The sequence below is a fragment of the Mobula birostris genome, chromosome 6 (genome assembly GCF_030028105.1).
Source record: "Mobula birostris isolate sMobBir1 chromosome 6, sMobBir1.hap1, whole genome shotgun sequence".
Classification (NCBI taxonomy): Eukaryota; Metazoa; Chordata; class Chondrichthyes; order Myliobatiformes; family Myliobatidae; genus Mobula; species Mobula birostris.
In genome coordinates, this window is record NC_092375.1 from 94,542,094 (window position 1) to 94,561,767 (window position 19,674).

The 19,674-nt window shown below is 41.8% G+C and overlaps 1 protein-coding gene across 9 annotated transcripts in view; it reads left to right on the top strand.

The window, feature by feature from the left end:
* The window catches only part of cul4a (cullin 4A), a 93,293-nt gene that overhangs the window by 11,306 nt on the left and 62,313 nt on the right, over positions 1 to 19,674 (top strand). For 8 of the 9 annotated variants that reach the window (XR_011886375.1, XM_072260882.1, XM_072260881.1 and 5 more), the window contains exons 4-8: positions 8,523 to 8,592; positions 9,390 to 9,463; positions 11,660 to 11,822; positions 11,898 to 11,987; positions 12,073 to 12,155. Coding sequence is in view for 8 of the 9 variants with exons in the window: in XM_072260882.1 (XP_072116983.1) it covers positions 8,523 to 8,592; positions 9,390 to 9,463; positions 11,660 to 11,822; positions 11,898 to 11,987; positions 12,073 to 12,155 (480 nt within the window). In the remaining variant the exon portion in view is untranslated. Of the gene's footprint in view, positions 1 to 8,522; positions 8,593 to 9,389; positions 9,464 to 11,659; positions 11,823 to 11,897; positions 11,988 to 12,072; positions 12,156 to 15,258; positions 15,331 to 19,674 lie in introns of all 9 variants that reach the window. The other variant, XM_072260889.1, reaches the window with a different exon arrangement.

A 19,674-nucleotide genomic window follows, 5' to 3' on the forward strand; every position in this document is an offset into this window, starting at 1 on the left:
GTGTTTGTGAAGCTGGTGAAGTGAATGAGTTTGAATTTGCTGCAATATTTGGTTGCAAGATTGAGCCAAGCAGAGCTGGGAGTGTTGAGTAGACTTGCTGTCTCTCTCATTGAATCAATGAGGTGGACTGGTTGTCTTTCTATCCATGCGTCTGTTCTCCTGTCACAGTTGTTCCTGTGATCCTCTCCCATACACTGTTATGTTTAATTTACGGTTTATTTCTGACTTACTGATAGTACAGGTTATGAACAGTTATCAGGAACCTGGAGACTGCCTGTAAAATGCTAGAAACTATAATTAATGCCTTTATAGCAGTGTTATTGCTTAAAAGAAAAATTGGTAAGTCAATACAATTTTGAGGAAAACAGATGGTGTTTGGCCGATTCTTTTTAAGCTTTTTGAAGAAATGACACATGGATATACTCAGATTTCTGGAAGGTTATAAAAGCTCATGATGGAGGAAGTATTGGCGGGGTGAGAAGGCTGGCTAGTGATCAGGAACCAGAGAAAGTACAAATTATTCTTTTCTGCTTGACAAGATGTGGCAAGCAGTGGGTCATTTGGATCAGTGCTGGAGCCTCAGCTTTTAACAACCTGTGTAATTTACCTGAATGAATGCAGCAAAGGCATGGTTGCTGGTGACACAAGTAAGTACAAAAGTAAGCTGGAAGAGGCAGTGGAAGTCTGTGGATGCATGTAGATGCGTTAAATGAGTGGGCAAATGTTGGCCAAATGGAGTATAAAGTAGGAAATTATAAAATGGTCTATGTCGGGAGGAGGAGGGAGGGAATCGCATTTACAAGATGGTGAAAGTTGCAGAGATCCAAGCAACATAGTGTCTGGGTGTCCTAGTGCATGACTTGCTACAGGCTACCAGGGGCATATGTCAAGTAATGAGTCTGTCTAACAAAATGCCAGCCTGTAAGAAGTTTCTGCGTTCTCCCTGCGACCGCATGGGTTTCTTTCGGATGCTCCAGTTTCTTCCCACAATCGAAAGACGTAACAGTTGGTAGGTTAATTGGTCATTGTAAATTGTCCTGTGATTAGTCTAGGGATTGCTCACAACATGGCTCAAAGGACTGGAAAGGCGTATTCTGCACTGCATCTCAATAACTAAATAAATGTCATCATTTGTGAGGGGAATTAAATACAAAAGTAGGGAGGTAATTCTTCAGTTGTATAGGGCATTAATTGGAACACCTTGAATGCTATCTATGCTAATGATCTTATTTAAGGAAAGGTGTTGGAAACAGTTTAGGGAAGTTTTAAGAACTGATGTGTCTTATGTGGAAAGGTTGGACAGATAAGGCTTGTTTAGAAAAGTCCCATGGACCTCAACTGAGATAAGATCCTGAGGAGTCCTGAAAACTGAAATACATCAGAATCAGGTTTAATATCACTGGCACATGCTTTGAGATCTATTGTTATGCGGCAGTGGTACATTGATATATATAGTAATAAAAACTGTAAATTACTGTCAGAAATGTAATAAGCCCGGGGGTGGATCGATCATGCTTTGGGCTTGTGTTGCAGCCCGTGGCACGGGGAACATTTCACTGGTAGAGGGAAGAATGAATTCAATTAAATACCAGCAAATTCTGGAAGCAAACATCACACCATCTGTAAAAAAAAAAAGCTGAAGATGAAAAGAGGATGGCTTCTGCAACAGGATACTGATCCTAAACACACCTCAAAATCCACAATGGACTACCTCAAGAGGTGCAAGCTGAAGGTTTTGCCATGGTCCTAACAGTCCCCCAACCTAAACATCATCAAAAATCTGTGGATGGACCTCAAAAGAGCAGTGCATGCAAGATAGCCCAAGAATCTCACAGAACTAGAAGCCTTCTGCAAGGAAGAATGGGCGAAAATCCCCCAAACAAGAATTGAAAGACTCTTGGCTGGCTACAGAAAGCGTTTACAAGCTGTGATATTTGCCAAAGGGGGTGTTACTAAGTGCTGACCATATAGGGTGCCCCAAACTTTTGCTTCGGGCCCTTTTCCTTTTTTGTTATTTTGAAACTGTAAAAGATGGAAATAAAAAAGTAATCTTGCTTAAAATATTAAAGAAATGTGTCATCTTTAAGTTTATGCCTTTTGGAAATCAGGTCATCTTTTACTCGCTTAGCTATTCATGGTAACAGAAATTTTGACCAGGGTGCCCAAACTTTTGCATGTCACTGTATGTAAAAAATCTATCCAACCTTGTCCTAAATATATTTACTGAGGTAGCCTCCACTGCTTCACTGGGGAGAGAATGCCACAGATTCACCACTCTCTGAGAAAAGCGACCTGATTTACAGCTATAGAAAGCAGAAATTTGGAGTGAAGGAACAAGTCAGCAGGAAAGGTATGCCTCTTCCCCCCCCAAATCCTGTCGTCTCCAGGAAATCCAACCTTTTGTTAAAGAAAGAAGAAGCCTGAGGAAGTCGTGGTAAAAAGCAACAGCAGAAGAAAGGGAGGGCATCAACCTCTTTCAAGAGGACCTAAAACAGGCTCTCGAAGCTGCGCAGAGCAGAGAATTTAAGGAAACGATGCAAAAAGAAGGAAAGAGCAAGAGCGGACATCCAAAGTGAAAGGCATTTTCACAAGAGAAAAGCAGGTCCTTGAAAGCATCAAAAGAAGAGGTTGAAAGACATCTCAGAACCATCCACACTGATGAGCTAAAAGATGAACTGATACTTGTCCCAGCTGACATTCCACCAATCTCACCCTCACAACTTCAACTTAACATCAGCCCTCCCAAGCTGAGTGAGGTGAAAGAGGCAGTGAAGCTGGCAAGATGGGCATCAGCTCCAGGCCCTAACGGTGTTCCGTATTGTGTCTACAAGAACACTCTGGATGTTCTGAAATTTCTCTGGATTAACATGAGTGTGGCGTGGGAAAAGCAAGTGATCCCCAAAGCCTGGAGAAGAGCGGGGGGAGTTCTGATCCCAAAAGAAAAGAATTCGTGCACCATCGAACAGTTTCGCTAAATAAACCCTCTGAACATAGAAGGCAAGATCTTTTTCAGCGTGTTGGCACAGACTTACAAAGCATCTGAAACAAAAACATTTCATTGATACATCAGTCCAAAAGGCTGGCATAGCAGGCTTCTCAGGATGCCTTGAACATACCAGCATCAAATCCAGATGGCTAAGAAAGGAAGGATCTGCACGTCTTGTTTCTCGACCTGGCTAATGCCTGTGGGTCAGTTCCTCATTCCCTACTGTGGACTGCTTTTGAATTCTTTCAGGTGCCTGCAACAATAACAAGTCTGGTAAAACACTACTTCCAGGATCTGCAAGTTTGTCTCACAACATCAGACTTCACCACAGTGAAGTAGGCATCATGGCAGGGTGCACCATCTCCCCATTGGCCTTCACTATGGGAATGGAGCTCATTATCAGAGCCTCAGAATGGGTTGCAGGAAGAAAACGGCTACAGTTTGGTCAACTGTTACCACCGATACAAGCCTATATGGACGATATAACAATACTAACGACAACTGTCCCCTGCACCAGGAGACTTCTCGAAAAGCTTCATCAAAACATCACATGGATGAGGATGAAGATCAAGCCCAGCAAGTGCAGAAGCATCTCCATTGTCAAAGGTCAAGTCACGGATCAAAGATTTCAGATTGACAGGACACCTGTTCCAACTTTCAGAAATGCCAGTGAAGAGCTTGGGCCGATGGTATGATGCTCAGCTCAAGAACGCCGAGCAGTTTAAACAACTCAGAAAGGATACCATCAGGTATATAGCTCGCATCAACAAGACCTGGTTGCCAGGAAAACTCAAGCTGTGGTGCTTCCAGTTCGGCATACTCCCAAGACTCATGTGGCCTTTAACAGTGTATGAAATCCCCATCAACAAGGTGGAAAAGCTCGAAAGAGTGATCAGCACACATGTGAAACAGTGGCTTGGACTTCCACAAAGCTTAAGTCCTGTTGGACTGTATGGGAACAGCAAATTGGAATTACCAATTGCAAGTCTTGTGGAAGAATTCAAGTACACCAAAGCAAGGTTGGTCATGATCCTTACTGAGTCTGAAGATACTGTTATTTGAACAGTGGCCCCCCCCCCCCCCCCATGTGGCAATGGGGTGGAAGTGGACTCCATCTGAAGCTGTTCAGGGTGCTAAGTCTGCTCTTCACTTCAGGGATGTGGTTGGCCAAGTCCAACATGGGAGAACCGGGCTCGGGCTTGTCCCAAAGGCTCCTCAATGGCACAAGGCATCATCAGTGCAGAAGAGACGACTCGTGGTGGAGGAGTTGAGAAGACAGGAGGAGGCAGAGCGAAACACCAGGGCTGTCTAAATGGCCAAGCAGGGCCAATGGACTAATTGGGAGAGCCTGGAAAAGAGGAAACTCAGCTGGTGTGACATCTGGGAGGTAGAGGGATCTTGGCTAAGTTTTGTTATCAGAGCCATTTATGACCTCATATCCACACCCCAGAACCTGAACCAGTGGTGGGGAGAAGACCCCACTTGCTCTCTTTGTCAAGCATCTGGATCACTAAGGCACGTTCTAACAGGATGCACCACGAGCCTCAGCCAGGGGTAGTATACTTGGCGGCATAACCAAGTTCTCAGACAGCTGGCATTGATCTTGGAACAGAGGTAAATCACCACAAATGCTCTCCCACAAACATCGGCAAGAAATGTTCACATCACATGATTTGTACCAGCAGGCCAACCTCCAGAGCACCATATAACATCAAAAGATGTAAGCATTCTGCAGGTTGCTTGGGATTGGGAAATGGATATGGACTTGGGAAAAAAAAGCTTGTGTTTTCCCCAGACATTGCGGCTACAACTCTCCGGCCAGACATGGCCCTGTGGTCCACAACAGCGAAGCTGGCATATGTTGTGGAATTGACAGTACCATGGGAAGATGGTGTTGAAGAAGCTTATGAGAGGAAAAAGACCAAGTACTCTGAACTGGCAACTGAAGCTGCCCAGAATGGCTGGAAGACCAATATTTTCCTTGTAGAATTGGGACGCAGGGGACTCGTGGGTACATCTACAACCAGTCTATTGAAGAAGATGGGGGTGAGGGGTTATTCACTCCAACAAGCACTCAAGTCCTTGTCAAATGCAGCAGAAGAAAGCAGTAATTGGATTTGGGTTAAAAGGAAAGACAACAACTGGGCTGCGAGATGACGACCATAGGGTATGGAACTGAGGAGGGTATCTGGGATGCCAGGTAGCACTGTTGAACCCTCTGGAGACGTCATGGGCTTATCAACAAAACGTCAGAGAAGGAAGGTGCCCACCTGATGACCCAGATGAGGTACCTACCTTCCTTGTCACCACTCCAAGCCCACTGCCAACATCGAGAGTGCCAATTTATCATAGGGATTGAAACATCAAGTCCTGTTAGCTCTACTATGCCTTTCATTTCATTTTCATTTTTAAGATTCTTTTTATTGATACATAATCTTCTACAGCTTTAAAATAGTACAAGATTACAGCAAATTGATTATATAGTTAATAAAGCTGAAAAAAAACTTAACAAAAAAGAATAATATAATAATGAATAAAAGAGAACCCCAACTACTAAAAGAAAAAAAACCCAGTAACTACAAGAGAAAGAAGAAGAAAAAAGAGAGAGGAAAAAACCATTAGGAACCAACTTCCGGAGCAATATGACTTACAATCACCTGTATAAATAAAGAAGAAAAATCATCAACTGCCAATTCGCATTTATATAAAATAAGATTGGAAGTAAACCATATAAATTAATTCAAATTAAATGATAATATTTGGCAATAGAGCCCCATCTTCTCTCAAAATCAAATCAAGGATCAAAAGTTCTACTTCTAATTTTTTCCAAGCTAAGACATAACGTTACTTGAGAAAACCATTGAACTAATGTAGGGACAGAGGTATCTTTCCATTTCAATAAAATAGCCCTTCTTGCCAACAATATGACAAATGCAATTACATGTTGGTCTATGCCTTTTGGAAATCAGGTCATCTTTTACTCACTTAGCTATTCACAGTAACAGAAATTTTGACCGGGTGCCCAAACTTTTGCATCCCGCTGTATGTAAATGTAATTAAAAATTTAAATAAGTAGTGCAAAACAAAAGTAGTGAGGTAGTGTTAATGAGTTCAATGTCCATTCAGAAATCAGATGGCAGAGGGGAAGAAGCTGTTCCTGAATCATTGAGTGTGTTCTTTCAGGCTCCTGTAACTCCTCCTTGATAATAGCAATGGGAAGAGGGCATGTCCTTGGTGATGGGAGTCCTTAATGCATCACCACTTGATGATGTCCTGGATGCTGGGGAGACTGGTACTCATGATGGAGCTGAATGAGTTTACAATTTCCTGCAGCTTATTTTGCATTCATGCAATGGGACCCCACTCTCTCCCAATACCAGACGATGATGTAACCATTTAGAATGCTCTCCACAGTATATCTGTAGAAATTTTCAAATTTCTTTGATGACAACCAATTCTCCTCAAACTCCTAATGAAGTCTAGTCAATGTGAAGCCTTCTTTGTAACTGAATCTATATTTTGGGCCCAGGATAGATCCTCAGAGATGTGGACACCCAGGAATTTGAAATTGTTCACCTTTTCCACTTCTGATCCCTCTATGAGCACTGGTGTGTGTTCCCTCACTTAACCTTTCTGAAGTCTACAATCAATTCTTCAGTCTTACTGACATTGAGACCAAGGTTGTTTTCTGCGACACCACTCAACCAGCTGATTTATCTCACTCCTGTATGCCTTCTTGTCACCATCTAAAATTTTGCCAACAATAGTTGTGTCATCAACAAATACATAAATGTCATTTTATCTGTGTCTAGCCACACAGTCATGGATGTAGAGAGAGTAGAGCAGAGTGCTAAGCACACATCCTTAAGGTGTGTCAGTGTTGATTGTCAGTGAGGTAGACCTGTTGTGGCAGTAGGCCAATTGCAATGGGTCCAGTCCTTATTGAGGCAGAGTTAATTCTGACCATAACCAACCTCTGAAAGTATTTTGTCACCGTAAGTGTGAGTGCTCCTGGACAATAGTCATTAAGACAGCTCACCCGGCATTGTTGCCTTTTTGAAGCAGGTTAGAAATAGCAACTTGTGGGCTGGCTGGTGGCGCAATGACATTGGCGCCGGACCTGGGAGCGGAGGTTCCCGGGTTCGAAACCAGTTGGGTCCATTCCCAAGTACGCTCTCCATCCGTGCTGGGTTGAGTGTCGAGATCATAATTCGATCTCCAAAATAAAGGGAAAATACTGCAAAAATGTCTGTGTGAGGAGTGGTGCGCCACACAGTCAGTCAGTGTCCCCCTCCCCCCCCCTGTTCTGCGCCTTGTAAAAAAGCCATGAAAAAAGACATCACAGACGCACATGCAAGCACGTGCCAAAAAAAATAGAAAGAACTACCAACTAGCAATGAGAGATTGAAAATGTCTTTAAACATACCCACCAGTTGGTTGGCACAGGTTTTCAGAGCTCTACCAGGTATACCATTGGAACCCATCGCCTTGCAAGGGTTTACCCTCTTCAAAGCCGTTCTGACATTGGCCTCCAAGACAGAGATCACAGGGTCACTGATGCTGCAGGGATCCTCATAGCTGTCATTCTAATCTCCTTTTCAAAGCGAGCATAAAAGACATTAAGCTCATCTGGGAGTGAAGCATCACTGCCATTCATGATGTTAGGTTTCACTTTGAAGGAAGTAATGGGCTGCAAACCATGACAAAGTTGACGTGTATTCAGTTCCGCCTCTAACCTCATTCGGAATTGTTCTTTTGCTCTTGAGATAGTCCTCTGTAAGTCACACCTGTCCACCTTCTATAATCCTGGATCACTAGTCTTGAATGCCACAGATCTATCCCTCAGAAGACTACGAATCTCCTGGTTCATATCCATGGCCTTTGATTCGGGTATGTAGGTATGTTCTTGTAGGCACACAGGTTTTAATGAAATCAGTGAAAACTGTCGTGTTCTTTCAGACTTGAGAACGAAGATGGATCCCAGTCCACCCCAACTCAGAGCAGTCCTGTAAGTGAAAATCTTGAGGGAAAATCTTGCACTGGGTTCATTGTGTAAAAAGAAATTGTTGCCTGAGATAAAGCTTTTTTTCATCTCTGAAGACCATGAGTCTGGAAATCAGAGGAACAGACAGTGAAGGTAGGGGCAGTGAATATATTTGGGGCAGAATTAGGTAAGCAAGTGATGATGTTGTTAGGTTCTGATTGATTCAGCCATGATCTTGTTAAATGACGGAGCGGACAGGATTCATGTTTGATTAAAAGCTATCTTCTTTAATGATTCTGCACATACACTGCCTATAGATTGTTCCAAGCGTGCTCTTGTTAAAAGTTTGCTGTTAAATTGAGTATTTAATCAGCTGAAATAGTAGTTAATGGCTATAATATAATTAATTGTTTTAACATTTAAGGCATTTGTATTTTATGCTATTTGAAAGTGAAAGACTTGGTAATATGGGATGGTGTCTTACTAATTATGGAACAGAGAGATTAAACTGGGTTATTATGCTGCTCCCTATTCCTTAACCTTATTTTCCACAGATTCACTGGATAGCAGTTTGTTTTTGAAGAAAATTAACAAATGTTGGCAGGATCACTGTCAGCAAATGGTAAGTTGGCCGTCCTTGAATACAATGAGTTTCTGTTCTCAGCAAATGTTTTGCCTTTTGTGTTTGAATGCAATAATATTTACTTGTTCCCGATTATACACTTGGCCAGTTTATTGGGTACTTTCTATCACTAATAATGTGGCCACTGAGTGCATATTCATGGTCTTCTGCTGCCATAGCCCATCCACTTCAAGGTTTGACATGTGCATTCAGGGGTGCTTTCATTATTGTAACACATGGTTATTTGAGTTGCTATGCCATCCTGTCAGCTTGAACCAGTCAGCCATTCTCCTCTGACCTCTCCAATTAATAAAGGTGTTTCTGCCCATTGTACTGCCACTCACTGGATGCTATCTGATTTTCACATCATTCTCTGTAAACTCTAGAGCCTGTTGTGCTTGACAATCCCAGGAGATTAGCAGTTTCTGAGATTCTCAAACCACCCTGACTATGACTGTCTGACACCAATGATTATAGTCATAGTCATACTTTATTGATCCCGAGGGAAATTGGTTTTCGTTACAGTTGCACCATAAATAATTAAATAGTAATAAAACCATAAATAGTTAAATGGTAATATGTAAATTATGCCAGGAAATTATCCACAGACTAAGTCGCATTTTTCCCCATTCTGATGTCAGGTCTGAACAACAACTGAACCTCTTAACCACGCCTGCATGCTTTTATGCATTGAGTTGCTGTCACATGATTGGCTGGTTAGATGTTAGCATTAACCCTCAAGCAGATGTGTCTAATGTGCCACTGAGTGTATTTTTGATGTTTCCATTTATCTGCAGATAATGATCAGGAGCATTTTCCTGTTTCTTGACCGAACTTATGTCCTCCAGAGTTCAATGCTTCCATCTATCTGGTGAGTAAGCAGCATGTCTTTGGTTTGCTCTAGACTGTTCGTAAACTGTGGGTTTTGAACACACATACTTAATATCTGAATGCACATTTTTATCCAGTCATCTGCCTACCATGGGAAAAGTGATTTATGTTGTACTTTGGGAATGACCTTTGGCTTTTCATTTCAAAACAGTTATAAAATCAATTATGATGCTCTTTTTCTTTTGACTTCTTGTCTGGTTCAAAATATCTTGTCCTGAAGTTTATCACACTGAAATAGCTACACAAATGCAAATTGTCGAGCCAATTCCTTTCAGACCTGCACTTTGGTTTTGACCTGAAATGTCAACAATCCCTTTCCCCGACTTGATACTGCTTGTCCCTGTGAGCAGATGGTTACTCCACATTCCAGCATCTCCAGTCACTTGACTCCTTCCAGATATGATTTCATTGTGGCTCTGAATATTGATGCTGATATTTATGGGAGCACACTTGAGACACAAGGTTCATGCTAAAGTTCTTTATCCTTCTGACATCTGGAACAGTTTGCTCTAACAGACCTCTTCACAGCCTCTCAGGGAATAAGTCCAATTTTTCCAGCTCTTCAGTGTAACTCATCCACAAAATTGACCTGGTAAATCTCTTCATCCTTCTCTGCCATCACATTTCCTAGTTTGGTGCTGAAAAACAGATTTGGCAAATCCATCTTAAAAAACATTGACTTCCTCAGATCTGTTCTTTATGTATCTATACTTTATGCTTCCATTATTAAGTATGTGAAATATACTTGTAACCCTCAAGTTCGGCTAGTGGCTTAATCTAGGGGAAGAGAGCCCCGGCCCGGCCAAACTTAAGAAATCTTGTTAATTTGAAAGTGCCTACTTTCAAATCTCTTACTAGCTCTTCTTTCAGTTAGTCCTGACGAAGGTTCTTGGCCCGAAATGTCAACTGTACCTCTTCCTAGAGATGCTGCCTGGCCTGCTGCGTTCACCAGCAACTTTTATGTGTGATGCACATACTTGATATCTGTTTATGTATCCCTTTTAAATTGAGATCTGATTTACATTGCCTTTCCTTGTTCTTTCCCTCATCACGCTTTTTCTAAGTTTCATTTTCCACATACCTACCTTGTCCGTCAACTGCTTGAAGTCCATTTTTTCCCTCATGGTTCACTGTAAGTCGCTGTATATTGGTAAATTGGACCCTGTGCATTCACATCCAAGTTATTAACATAGGAAAGAAATGGTCCTTATGCCAAGTCATCCCCTGGCAAAGCCAAATCTTTATTTTAGAAAATGCTGTTCACTAATGAACTAATTTCCTTATGGAGTGTCTTGGCCCAAAATGTCAACTGTTTATTCCTTTCCATATCTGCCTGACCTACTGAGATCCTCCAGCATTTTGTGTTTATTTTAGTTGTTCACTGACACTGTTTACTATCATTTGCACGAGTGAAAAATTGTCTCCTGCCCTTTTATTTCCATTGGTTTCAATCTTGATGCTTCATTGTTTTAGGAAGCAGCTATGAAAACTCCATGTGCATTTCTTTCTGCATATCAATCCTCTTCGAAAAATTCTATAAGTTACGTGTCAAAAACCATGTAATAAAATGTGTAAGTAAAGAGGCGGGGCTACTCAGAGATCGAAGTATGATATGTACTCCATGAGATGGGCAAGTTACTAAATAAATACTTTCCCTGGGTCTGCCAAGGTGATATTGATGGCATCTCTGCAGAATAAAGATGTAATTGTGATACTGGATTAATTTTTTAAAAAACTTCCTTGCCCTGATCAATCCACATTTATACAAGGACTGCAAATTCTCTTTCCGCTCACCAAGAATGCATTGCACTTGAGCTGGCTTATTTATCTACAGCTGGCTTTGCTGCTAGCTCTCTGATGTTTAGATATTCACTTTGTGGCATTTTCCCTTGCTGAGACTACAAGTGCATCCTCCTTTATAAAGCCCAACTGGTGAGGTACGCATTTAGTACCCTGATTCATCTCCATGTGTTTGACACCAATCGTTTCACTACAGGATTAAAGTTTGCATGCCTATGGAAGCATCAGATTCATTGTTATGTTTACTAGCAGATTTTCTTCCTGGTCTAATTGGCTATAAATTTATGCCAAATCCACATATGTTTATATGTCCCTTAGTGTGTTAGATAGTGCACTTATCCAGTAATGATTTCATCTTGTGCTTAAATATCGTCAGGGACATAGGCTTGGAGCTGTTCCGAACCCATATCATCAATGACAAAACTGTGCAGAACAAAACCATTGATGGAATCCTTCTATTGATTGAAAAGGAACGAAATGGTGAGGCTGTGGACAGAAGTCTGATACGAAGCTTGCTGAGTATGCTTTCTGATCTGCAGGTAAGGGAAGTTTGAATCTTCCGATAGATTTTTTTTTTATGGAAAGCTTGACAAGTCACCCTTTGCATCAAACAGGTTTACCAGGAATCATTTGAACAAAGGTTTTTGGAGGAGACCAACTGTTTATATGTAGCAGAAGGACAAAGATTAATGCAAGAGAGGGAGGCAAGTAACAAATGTTTAACAAGTATTCTTAACTAGCACACTATTTGGGGTCAATGTTCATTTTACTTCTACGTTTTCAATCTAGGTTCCAGAATATCTTCACCATGTAAACAAGCGCCTAGAGGAAGAAACAGACCGAGTAATTACATACCTGGAACAAAGCACACAGTGAGTAATTGCCTTTGTTTTCCCATTAGTGACTATGCCAATAAATATTATAAGAATTCAATACAGTAAACAGATAAAGATTCCTCATTTGAAGGGGCTAATATTGAAGATTGTTTAATGTTATTTCTAGTACATAAGTGTAAAGGAGAACAAAATAATTGTTACTCTGGATCAATATAAATAGCTTATATACTTTATGTCCATAAAGTGACTCTGCTGTAGATAAGGTGACTGACAGGAAATGATAAAGCAGTGGTAGTTAGGGGTGGGTTAGTGGATGGAGGTGTTGATCAGCCTTACTTGGGGAAAGGAACTGTGGTCCTGGCATGGATGCTGCCTAGCCTTCTCCCTGATGGGGATGGGGCAAACAGTCTATGAGCAAGGTGGGTAGAATGCTTCATGATGTTACAATAAGATATAAAATGAGCAGAATTAGGCCATTTGGCCCATCGGGTCTGCTCCATCGTTTCACCGTGACTGATCCCATTTTCCTCTCAGCCTGAATCTCCTGCCATTTTCCTATATCCCTTCATGCCCTGACCAATCAAGAATCTGTCAACCACTGTCTGAAATATACATAAAGACTTGGCTTCCACAGCTGCCTGAGGCAAAGAATTCCACAGATTGACCACTCTCTGGCTAAAGAAATTTCTCCTCGTCTCTGTTCTAAGAGCCACACTACCCGTTCGGCCTTCCTTCCTGTCCTTTTGATGTAATGTGTATCCTTAGACATTAAGCTCCCAGCTATAATCTTCTTTCAGCCATGATTCAGTGATGTCTGCAACATCATACATGCCAATCTGTAACTGCTGCAAGTTCATCGACCTTATTCTGTGTACTGTACGCATTCAGATATAACACCTTTCGTCCTGTGTTCACCTTTTTCAGTTTTGTCCGCCTGTTACGTTGCAATTCAGCCTGTTGACTGTAATTTTGTCCCATCATCAGCCACTCCTTGCTAGCTATCTCAATACATATTGCCTCTGTAAAACCAACTACCTCATCTTCAGTACTATCACTCCAGTTCCCATCCCCTTCCAAGTTGGTTTAAACCCACCCTAACAACCTTAGCCAACTTGCCCACAAGGACATTGGACCCGCTCCAATTCAGTTGTAACCCGTACCTTTTGTACAGTTCATACCTTCCCACGAAGAGATCCAAATGATCCATAAATCTGAACCCTGCTTCCCGCACCAGTTCCTCAGTCCCATGCCATTCACCTACCAGATCATCATATTCTTACCCTCACTGACATGTGGCTTGGGCAACAAACCAAAGATTACTACCCTAGAGGTCCTGTTTCTCAGGTTTCTATCTAGCTCACTAATACCCTTCTTCGGAACCTCCTCACCTTGTTTACCTATGCCATGTTGCTGGCCTTTTTCCGACACCTTTCTGTATAGGTGTCCTGAATGGTGGGTATGGTGCTGCCAGTGATGTGTTAGGCAGTTTTGGATACCTGTTGTTGAGTTTCCTGTCTGTTGCAGAGCAGTTTCTGTGCCATGCAGTGATGCAGCTTGTTAAGCTGCTCTCTACTACGCATCTGTAGAATGACGTGAGTATAGATGTGCATAGTCCACTTCTCTTCAGCCTCCTCAGAAAGTTGAGACGTTGGTGCGTTTTCCTAAATGTGTAGAATGTGTTCTGGGACCTTGAGAAGCATAAGCATAGCAAAAGGGTTAATGAGATTTTCAGATTTGAGGGTAAAATGTAGCTCCTTTTCTTAAACCAGGTACTGTTCCTTAATTAACTTTTACCTCTTGGGTTCATTTTTCCCAATGCATTGTTTCTGTAATTAGTTTGAGAGATCTGCATTAACTTCTGATTCTTTAATGAATGTTGTTGGATTGAACAGCCTGAAAACTTTCACTCCAATCTAGCATGCATGCAATTGGAGATGTTTGATTTTTCCTTGATGAAGAGAGGGCAAAGATGGCAAATGGGTCAGATGAGCTGCTCCTTGCCCTCTCCCGTTCCCATGTGGACATGGATGTCCAGTCATGATGATGCAGTGCTGCATTGTCCATCAAAGTCGTGACTCAGAAGTAGGTGTGTTTTTTTAATTTCGTAAGGATGCTGTTGGGGACAGCACAAGGTATTATAGGAGAAATAAGATTTCCAGGGTTGGGATGGGGAGATGATTAGAGGTCAAGGCAGTAAGTGAAGAGTCAGGTAGGAGGCAATGTTCAGAGTCCAGGTTGGAGCGCTCCACGGTTGAAGGCCAGCAATCCCAGTTGACCAATGTCAGGTCAGCAGGTGCTGAAGATGAAGGCCAGCGATCCCTGTGGCCAGTCATCAAAGTCAGCAGGCCCCATGAACAAGGACTGGTGATCCTTCAATACCCCACATCAGCGAGTCACAGGGTCTGAGGTCCATTAGTAAGGAGACATGAGAGCTGGCTGGAGTTCGAAAACTGAAGGTGATAAGTCCAGAGATTGAGGTCAGAAGGTTGAAGCCCTTAGCTCAGTGTGTCTGAGGTTGGAAGTCTGCAAGTCTGAGTCAGGGACTTGGAGATTGGAGGCCCAGTGTCCATGAATCTGAGAGTCCAGGACCGAGGTGATTGGAAGTCTGGAAGCGTCTCTCCTAACTGTTCAAAGCTTCTAAATGAAGGAAGAGTGGAAAAATGAGTTTACAGTGAGGAAGCACCAGGCATGGTGCAGTATGAATGGCATGCTTGCAATCATTGGAAGGTCGACCCATGAGTTATATCACTTTCTGTGTATTTGCCTAAATATAAGGATGTAATATTGTTGCTCTTACCAGGTGTATTTGTGGTGGACTGATTTTTTTTTAAATTCAAAACCAGATGGCCAGTGTTAATCAGCCTGCGCTTCTGTCAGGTAATTGTTCTTTTAGTACACATGCGCGTGTGTGTGTGGAGAGAGAGGAATTGTGAGGTGTGAAGATGGCAGCCCTCAGATATTGAAGGGAGATGTTGAAAGTGAAGTTGTTTAAACAAAAGAAAACAGTGTCCTTGCTGTTTGAGCATTTAACAGTGGTAGCAGAGGATGGTGTCCAATTGTAGGATCCCACCAGCACTTGATGAGAGCAAGCCTTACGAAAGCTGGAGACATGAAATTGGAATATGGACTTGTGTTACAGAATTGCCGCTTTCGAGAAGAGCAAGAGAGACCGCAATGGGAGTTTCAGTGGAAGATTTGAATAGAGATGATGGTATGAATTTGCTAATAAATACACTTGACTCAGATTTTTTGAAGGAAGAAAAGGATCAGATTTATGAGGCATATTCAGACAGACAAAATTTATAGGGACAATTCTAAAAATATGGCTGAGTATATTATTGATTTTGAACAAAAGTTCAGAAAGCCCAAGTCTGCGGTTGGTCTGCCACTAGCATCTGAATACAATGAAGCAGGAGCCTTAGACCTACATGAACTGGAGCAAGGAGTGTGGTATCTCCCCATCATTGATAAGTTCACACGTTTCAGTGCTGGTAGCAGTGTAAATACAAACAGATCCTCAGAGATAGATTAAAAAAAAAACTTCATCCATTCCTTGGTAAGTATGAATGGCCCACCTCATAAAGTATTCAGTGACAATGGTGATGAATTTAATAATGGTGAATTCAGAGATATGGCAGAGAACTTTAACATTGTAACAAAGACAACAGCAGCATATAGTCTTTAGAGTAATGGGCTTCTGGAGTGACACAATCAAATGCTTACTGGAGTAATGCTGAAGGTAAAGAAAAGCAATGGCTGTGATTGGAACACAGCCCAGGACTGGGCCCGTATGGTGAAGAATACCAGGCACTATGTAGGTGGCTGTAACCTGTATCATTTGGTGTTCAGTCAGGATCCAAACTTCCCCTCTGTACTGGTTGACAGGCCACCTGCTCTAGAGGGCACTAAAAGGAGTGAATGGGTTGGGAAATATATTTCAGCACTGCATGTATCAAGGAAGGCTTTCACTGAAGCAGAGTGTTCAGAGAGAATTTGAAGAGCACTGAGGGCACAGCTACATCCAACAGACGAGAAATATGAGACAGGGGACAAAGTGTATTACAAAAGAGCAAACTGTACAGAAAGGAAAGGTCCTGAAGTTGTCATAGGTCAGGATGGAGTTGTGGCATTCATAAAACATGGAGGTACATATGTGAGAGCGCATCATTCCAGACTACGTAAAGCACAAGGTGAAGACCATCAGAACTCCATGGAGAATGACACAAAAAAATGAAAAGCACTTGTGTGGCATGCGATCACATAGCACAGACAGGGATGAGGAGAGTGCAGCTCAGGACCCAACAGAGTTGCACAACATTGACACAGAGAGTGCAGTTGAGAACTCAATCGACTTGCATGAGCAGAAAGTATCACAGGTGCAAAGACATTGAAGTTTCAGTCTGAAAACAGGATAAACTAAGATTTGTAGACCAAAACACTGGTGTATCACACAAAGCTGAAGTCTCAGGACGAGCAGGCAAAGCCACTGGGATAAACAAAATTCACGGTCACTGGCACTGCAGGGTCAGTCGACATGTCACGTGTAGACAGACTTCGTATTGAATCAAGTATAGATCAGGCTAGACCATCTGAGAAATGTCAAGATGAAGATGTCCTAGTAACTAAGGAGGTGTCATTTGAATCTGCAAAACAGGATGAAATCAGAAGTTAAATAATGGAGAGTTTGAGGAAGTCGGAGACATTGGCCAAAAGACAATGTCTACAAGATGGGTATGGACCCTGAAAGAAATCTCAACAGGAACTATACCAAAAGCACAGCTGCTGGCTAGAGGTTTTGAGGAACTGAACATAGAAACATTCTGTAAAGACTTGCCAACATGTGCATCAGAGTCTCGCTGATTATTTCTCTCAGTGATATGTCAAAAGCATTGGCAAACCCATTGCATGGACATAAAATCAGCATTCTTATAGGGAATGGAGCTGTCATGTGACATTTACATTAAATCCCCTCCTGAAGCCATAAGTGAAGGAACACTCTGGAAACTCAAAAAGTGTGTGCATGGTGTGCTGGTATAAAAAGGTCAAGGAAATAATGTTGAAAAGGTGGAAAGATGTCACAAGTAGATCCAGCTATTTTTTACTAGCAGGATTCAGGATATCATGTGATTGGAAGACTTGTAGATGACTTCATATGGAGAGGCTCACAACACCGCCACAACAGTTATCCTTTCGCTAAAGTCAGTCTGTTAGGTTGGATGGGAGGAACATGACAGATTCTGCAATGTAGGGAGAGACATCCTTACTGTGAACAGAACAGTACAACTGCACCAAGAAAGCTACATCAGGAATCTTATCGTATGGAATCCTCACATGTCATACAGTGGGATACACCCCTCAGTGAAGCTGGAGCGAAGCAACTTAGGTCAGATTCTATGGGTAGCAAGGCAGAACAGACCTGACGTTGTTTGATGCCTGCAGCTTGGCATCCTGCATAAAAAATGCCACAGTACAAACTTTACGTGAGGCAAACATGATAGTGTGCCGAATTCAATCTGAAAAAGTAGTTTTGAAGTTTGAACAGCTTGGGAAAGATAGCTCACTGAGGCTCGTTATTTTCAGTGATGCCTCACTTGGAAATCTTCCTGATGGAGGGACTCAAGGGGAACATTTTATTGTACTGATGGGGGAAGAGGAAATAATTTCACCTCTCTACTGGCAATCAGAAATAATGTGAAGAGTTGCGTCAACTATGCATGCAGCAGAAACCCTTGCAATGTCTGAAGGTATTGATGATGCCCTTCGTATGGCCACACTCTATTCTGAGCTTTTCCGTGGTGACTCAGAGAGGAACAGAATACAGATAACGTGTTATAGACAACTATTCCCGGTTGATGCTATCAAATCCACCAATTCAGTTACAGAGAAAAGACTTTGTTTCGAGATAAGCAGCATCAAAGAACTTGTCCAAGCACAGAAAATTCATCGAGTGCTATGGTCAACACGAAGGAACAACTGGGTGACTGTCAAACAAAGAAGGGAGCTCCGTATCTTGTGCTGTTAAAGGCCCTTAGATTTGGACTATATAACTATATAGTACACATGCACGCACTCCCTGTTATTCTCCTGCGCATGTGTAGAAGGAAGGGAATTGTGTGATGTAAAGGTGGCAACCCTCTGGTATTGAAGGGAGGCGTTGCAAGTAAAGTTGGTTAAACAAAAGAAATACAAGTCCTTGTTGTTTGGGCGTTAGCATTAATAATGAAGCTGTTGGCACTGGCTCTTAATTGAAAAATCTGATGACAGCTTCAATATCTATGTGTTAAGTTGCCGAACGAAATATCCTGCTTTTCCACAAAGTGCTCTTTTGCATACTGGTTTCCCTTCAATGCTGTGAACCTGTGGTGCTAATCCACTAGTTTCAAACAAAGAATTGGAAAAGCTTAGTGCAAGTAAATATTGAAAAAGAATTACTTTTTTGCCCTAATAATTTACAATTATTTTACCAGAGCAGTTTTATCAATATGGAATCTCATTTCCTCTGAAGAATATGATTTATTTTTAATGAAAATTTCTGTATCTCTCTTTAACCTTTCTCCCTTAATGTTTACCATTCTGTGTTTCTTTTCTTCCTTGACTCATTTAACATTATTCCTTACTGTTGCTTTTCCTGTTTACAGAAGTTCCCTGTATTAAATTGGAGTCCCAAGTGGCAGAAGCAGAGACTTTGGGTTGTTCATCATTATTCCTACAAATGCCCAGGAGTAAGGATGAAAGACACAAGCTACTCCTGACACCAAGCAAAACAGGATAAACAAACAGTGGGAGGTTTACTGATTGACACAAGCAAATTCAGCTCTCTTAGTTAAATGCTCATGGTGTCCCTGACAGCTCAACCTCTTGTATTCTGATTTTATATCACTGCATACAGACATTGTGACATTATTATGAATGTGATGTCTTGCGACTTTCAAGAGTAAATTGTGGACACCCACAAGTTAACAGGAAGGACAGAAGTTCTTACAGATGGAATTGAGCTCTGAGCTCTGACCCCCTGAGCAGTATTAGCGTCACGCTAACCACCACACTACTGTGGCACCCTTTCGGCTATAAATAATGGCCCTGTGGCAGGTTATCATTTTAGAGATGGGATTTGTGTAGTGTTCACAGCTGCCAGAGTCATGGGCAGAGAAGTAGCAGAAACATTTGCGATACTGCCTGCAGTTGAAGCCTTAAATTATAAACCACACAGTTAGGAGCAAGGCAGGGTTTGTCTGGAAGCATGAAAATGTTCTTGAAATAGACCAATATGATCTCTTCTGGTGACTACTGAGGAGAGAATGGATTATGTTTGATCTTGGTGTAAAAAATTTTTCAATGATTCACTAACTTAGACTCCTGGTTGTCATGGCTTTATTGAAAAACTTGCATTTTTGTTCATTCTCTCCTCCTTTTTTCTGATTTAGTCCTGATTTTATCCTCGATGTGCTTGATTGTATTGAATCACCTGATGCTAGATTTCAGGGCCTCTTCCGTCTGCAGTAGTTTCCCTTGGGAAAGTTAATTGGTGCATATTTTGTTTTGTCTTCTGTGTGAA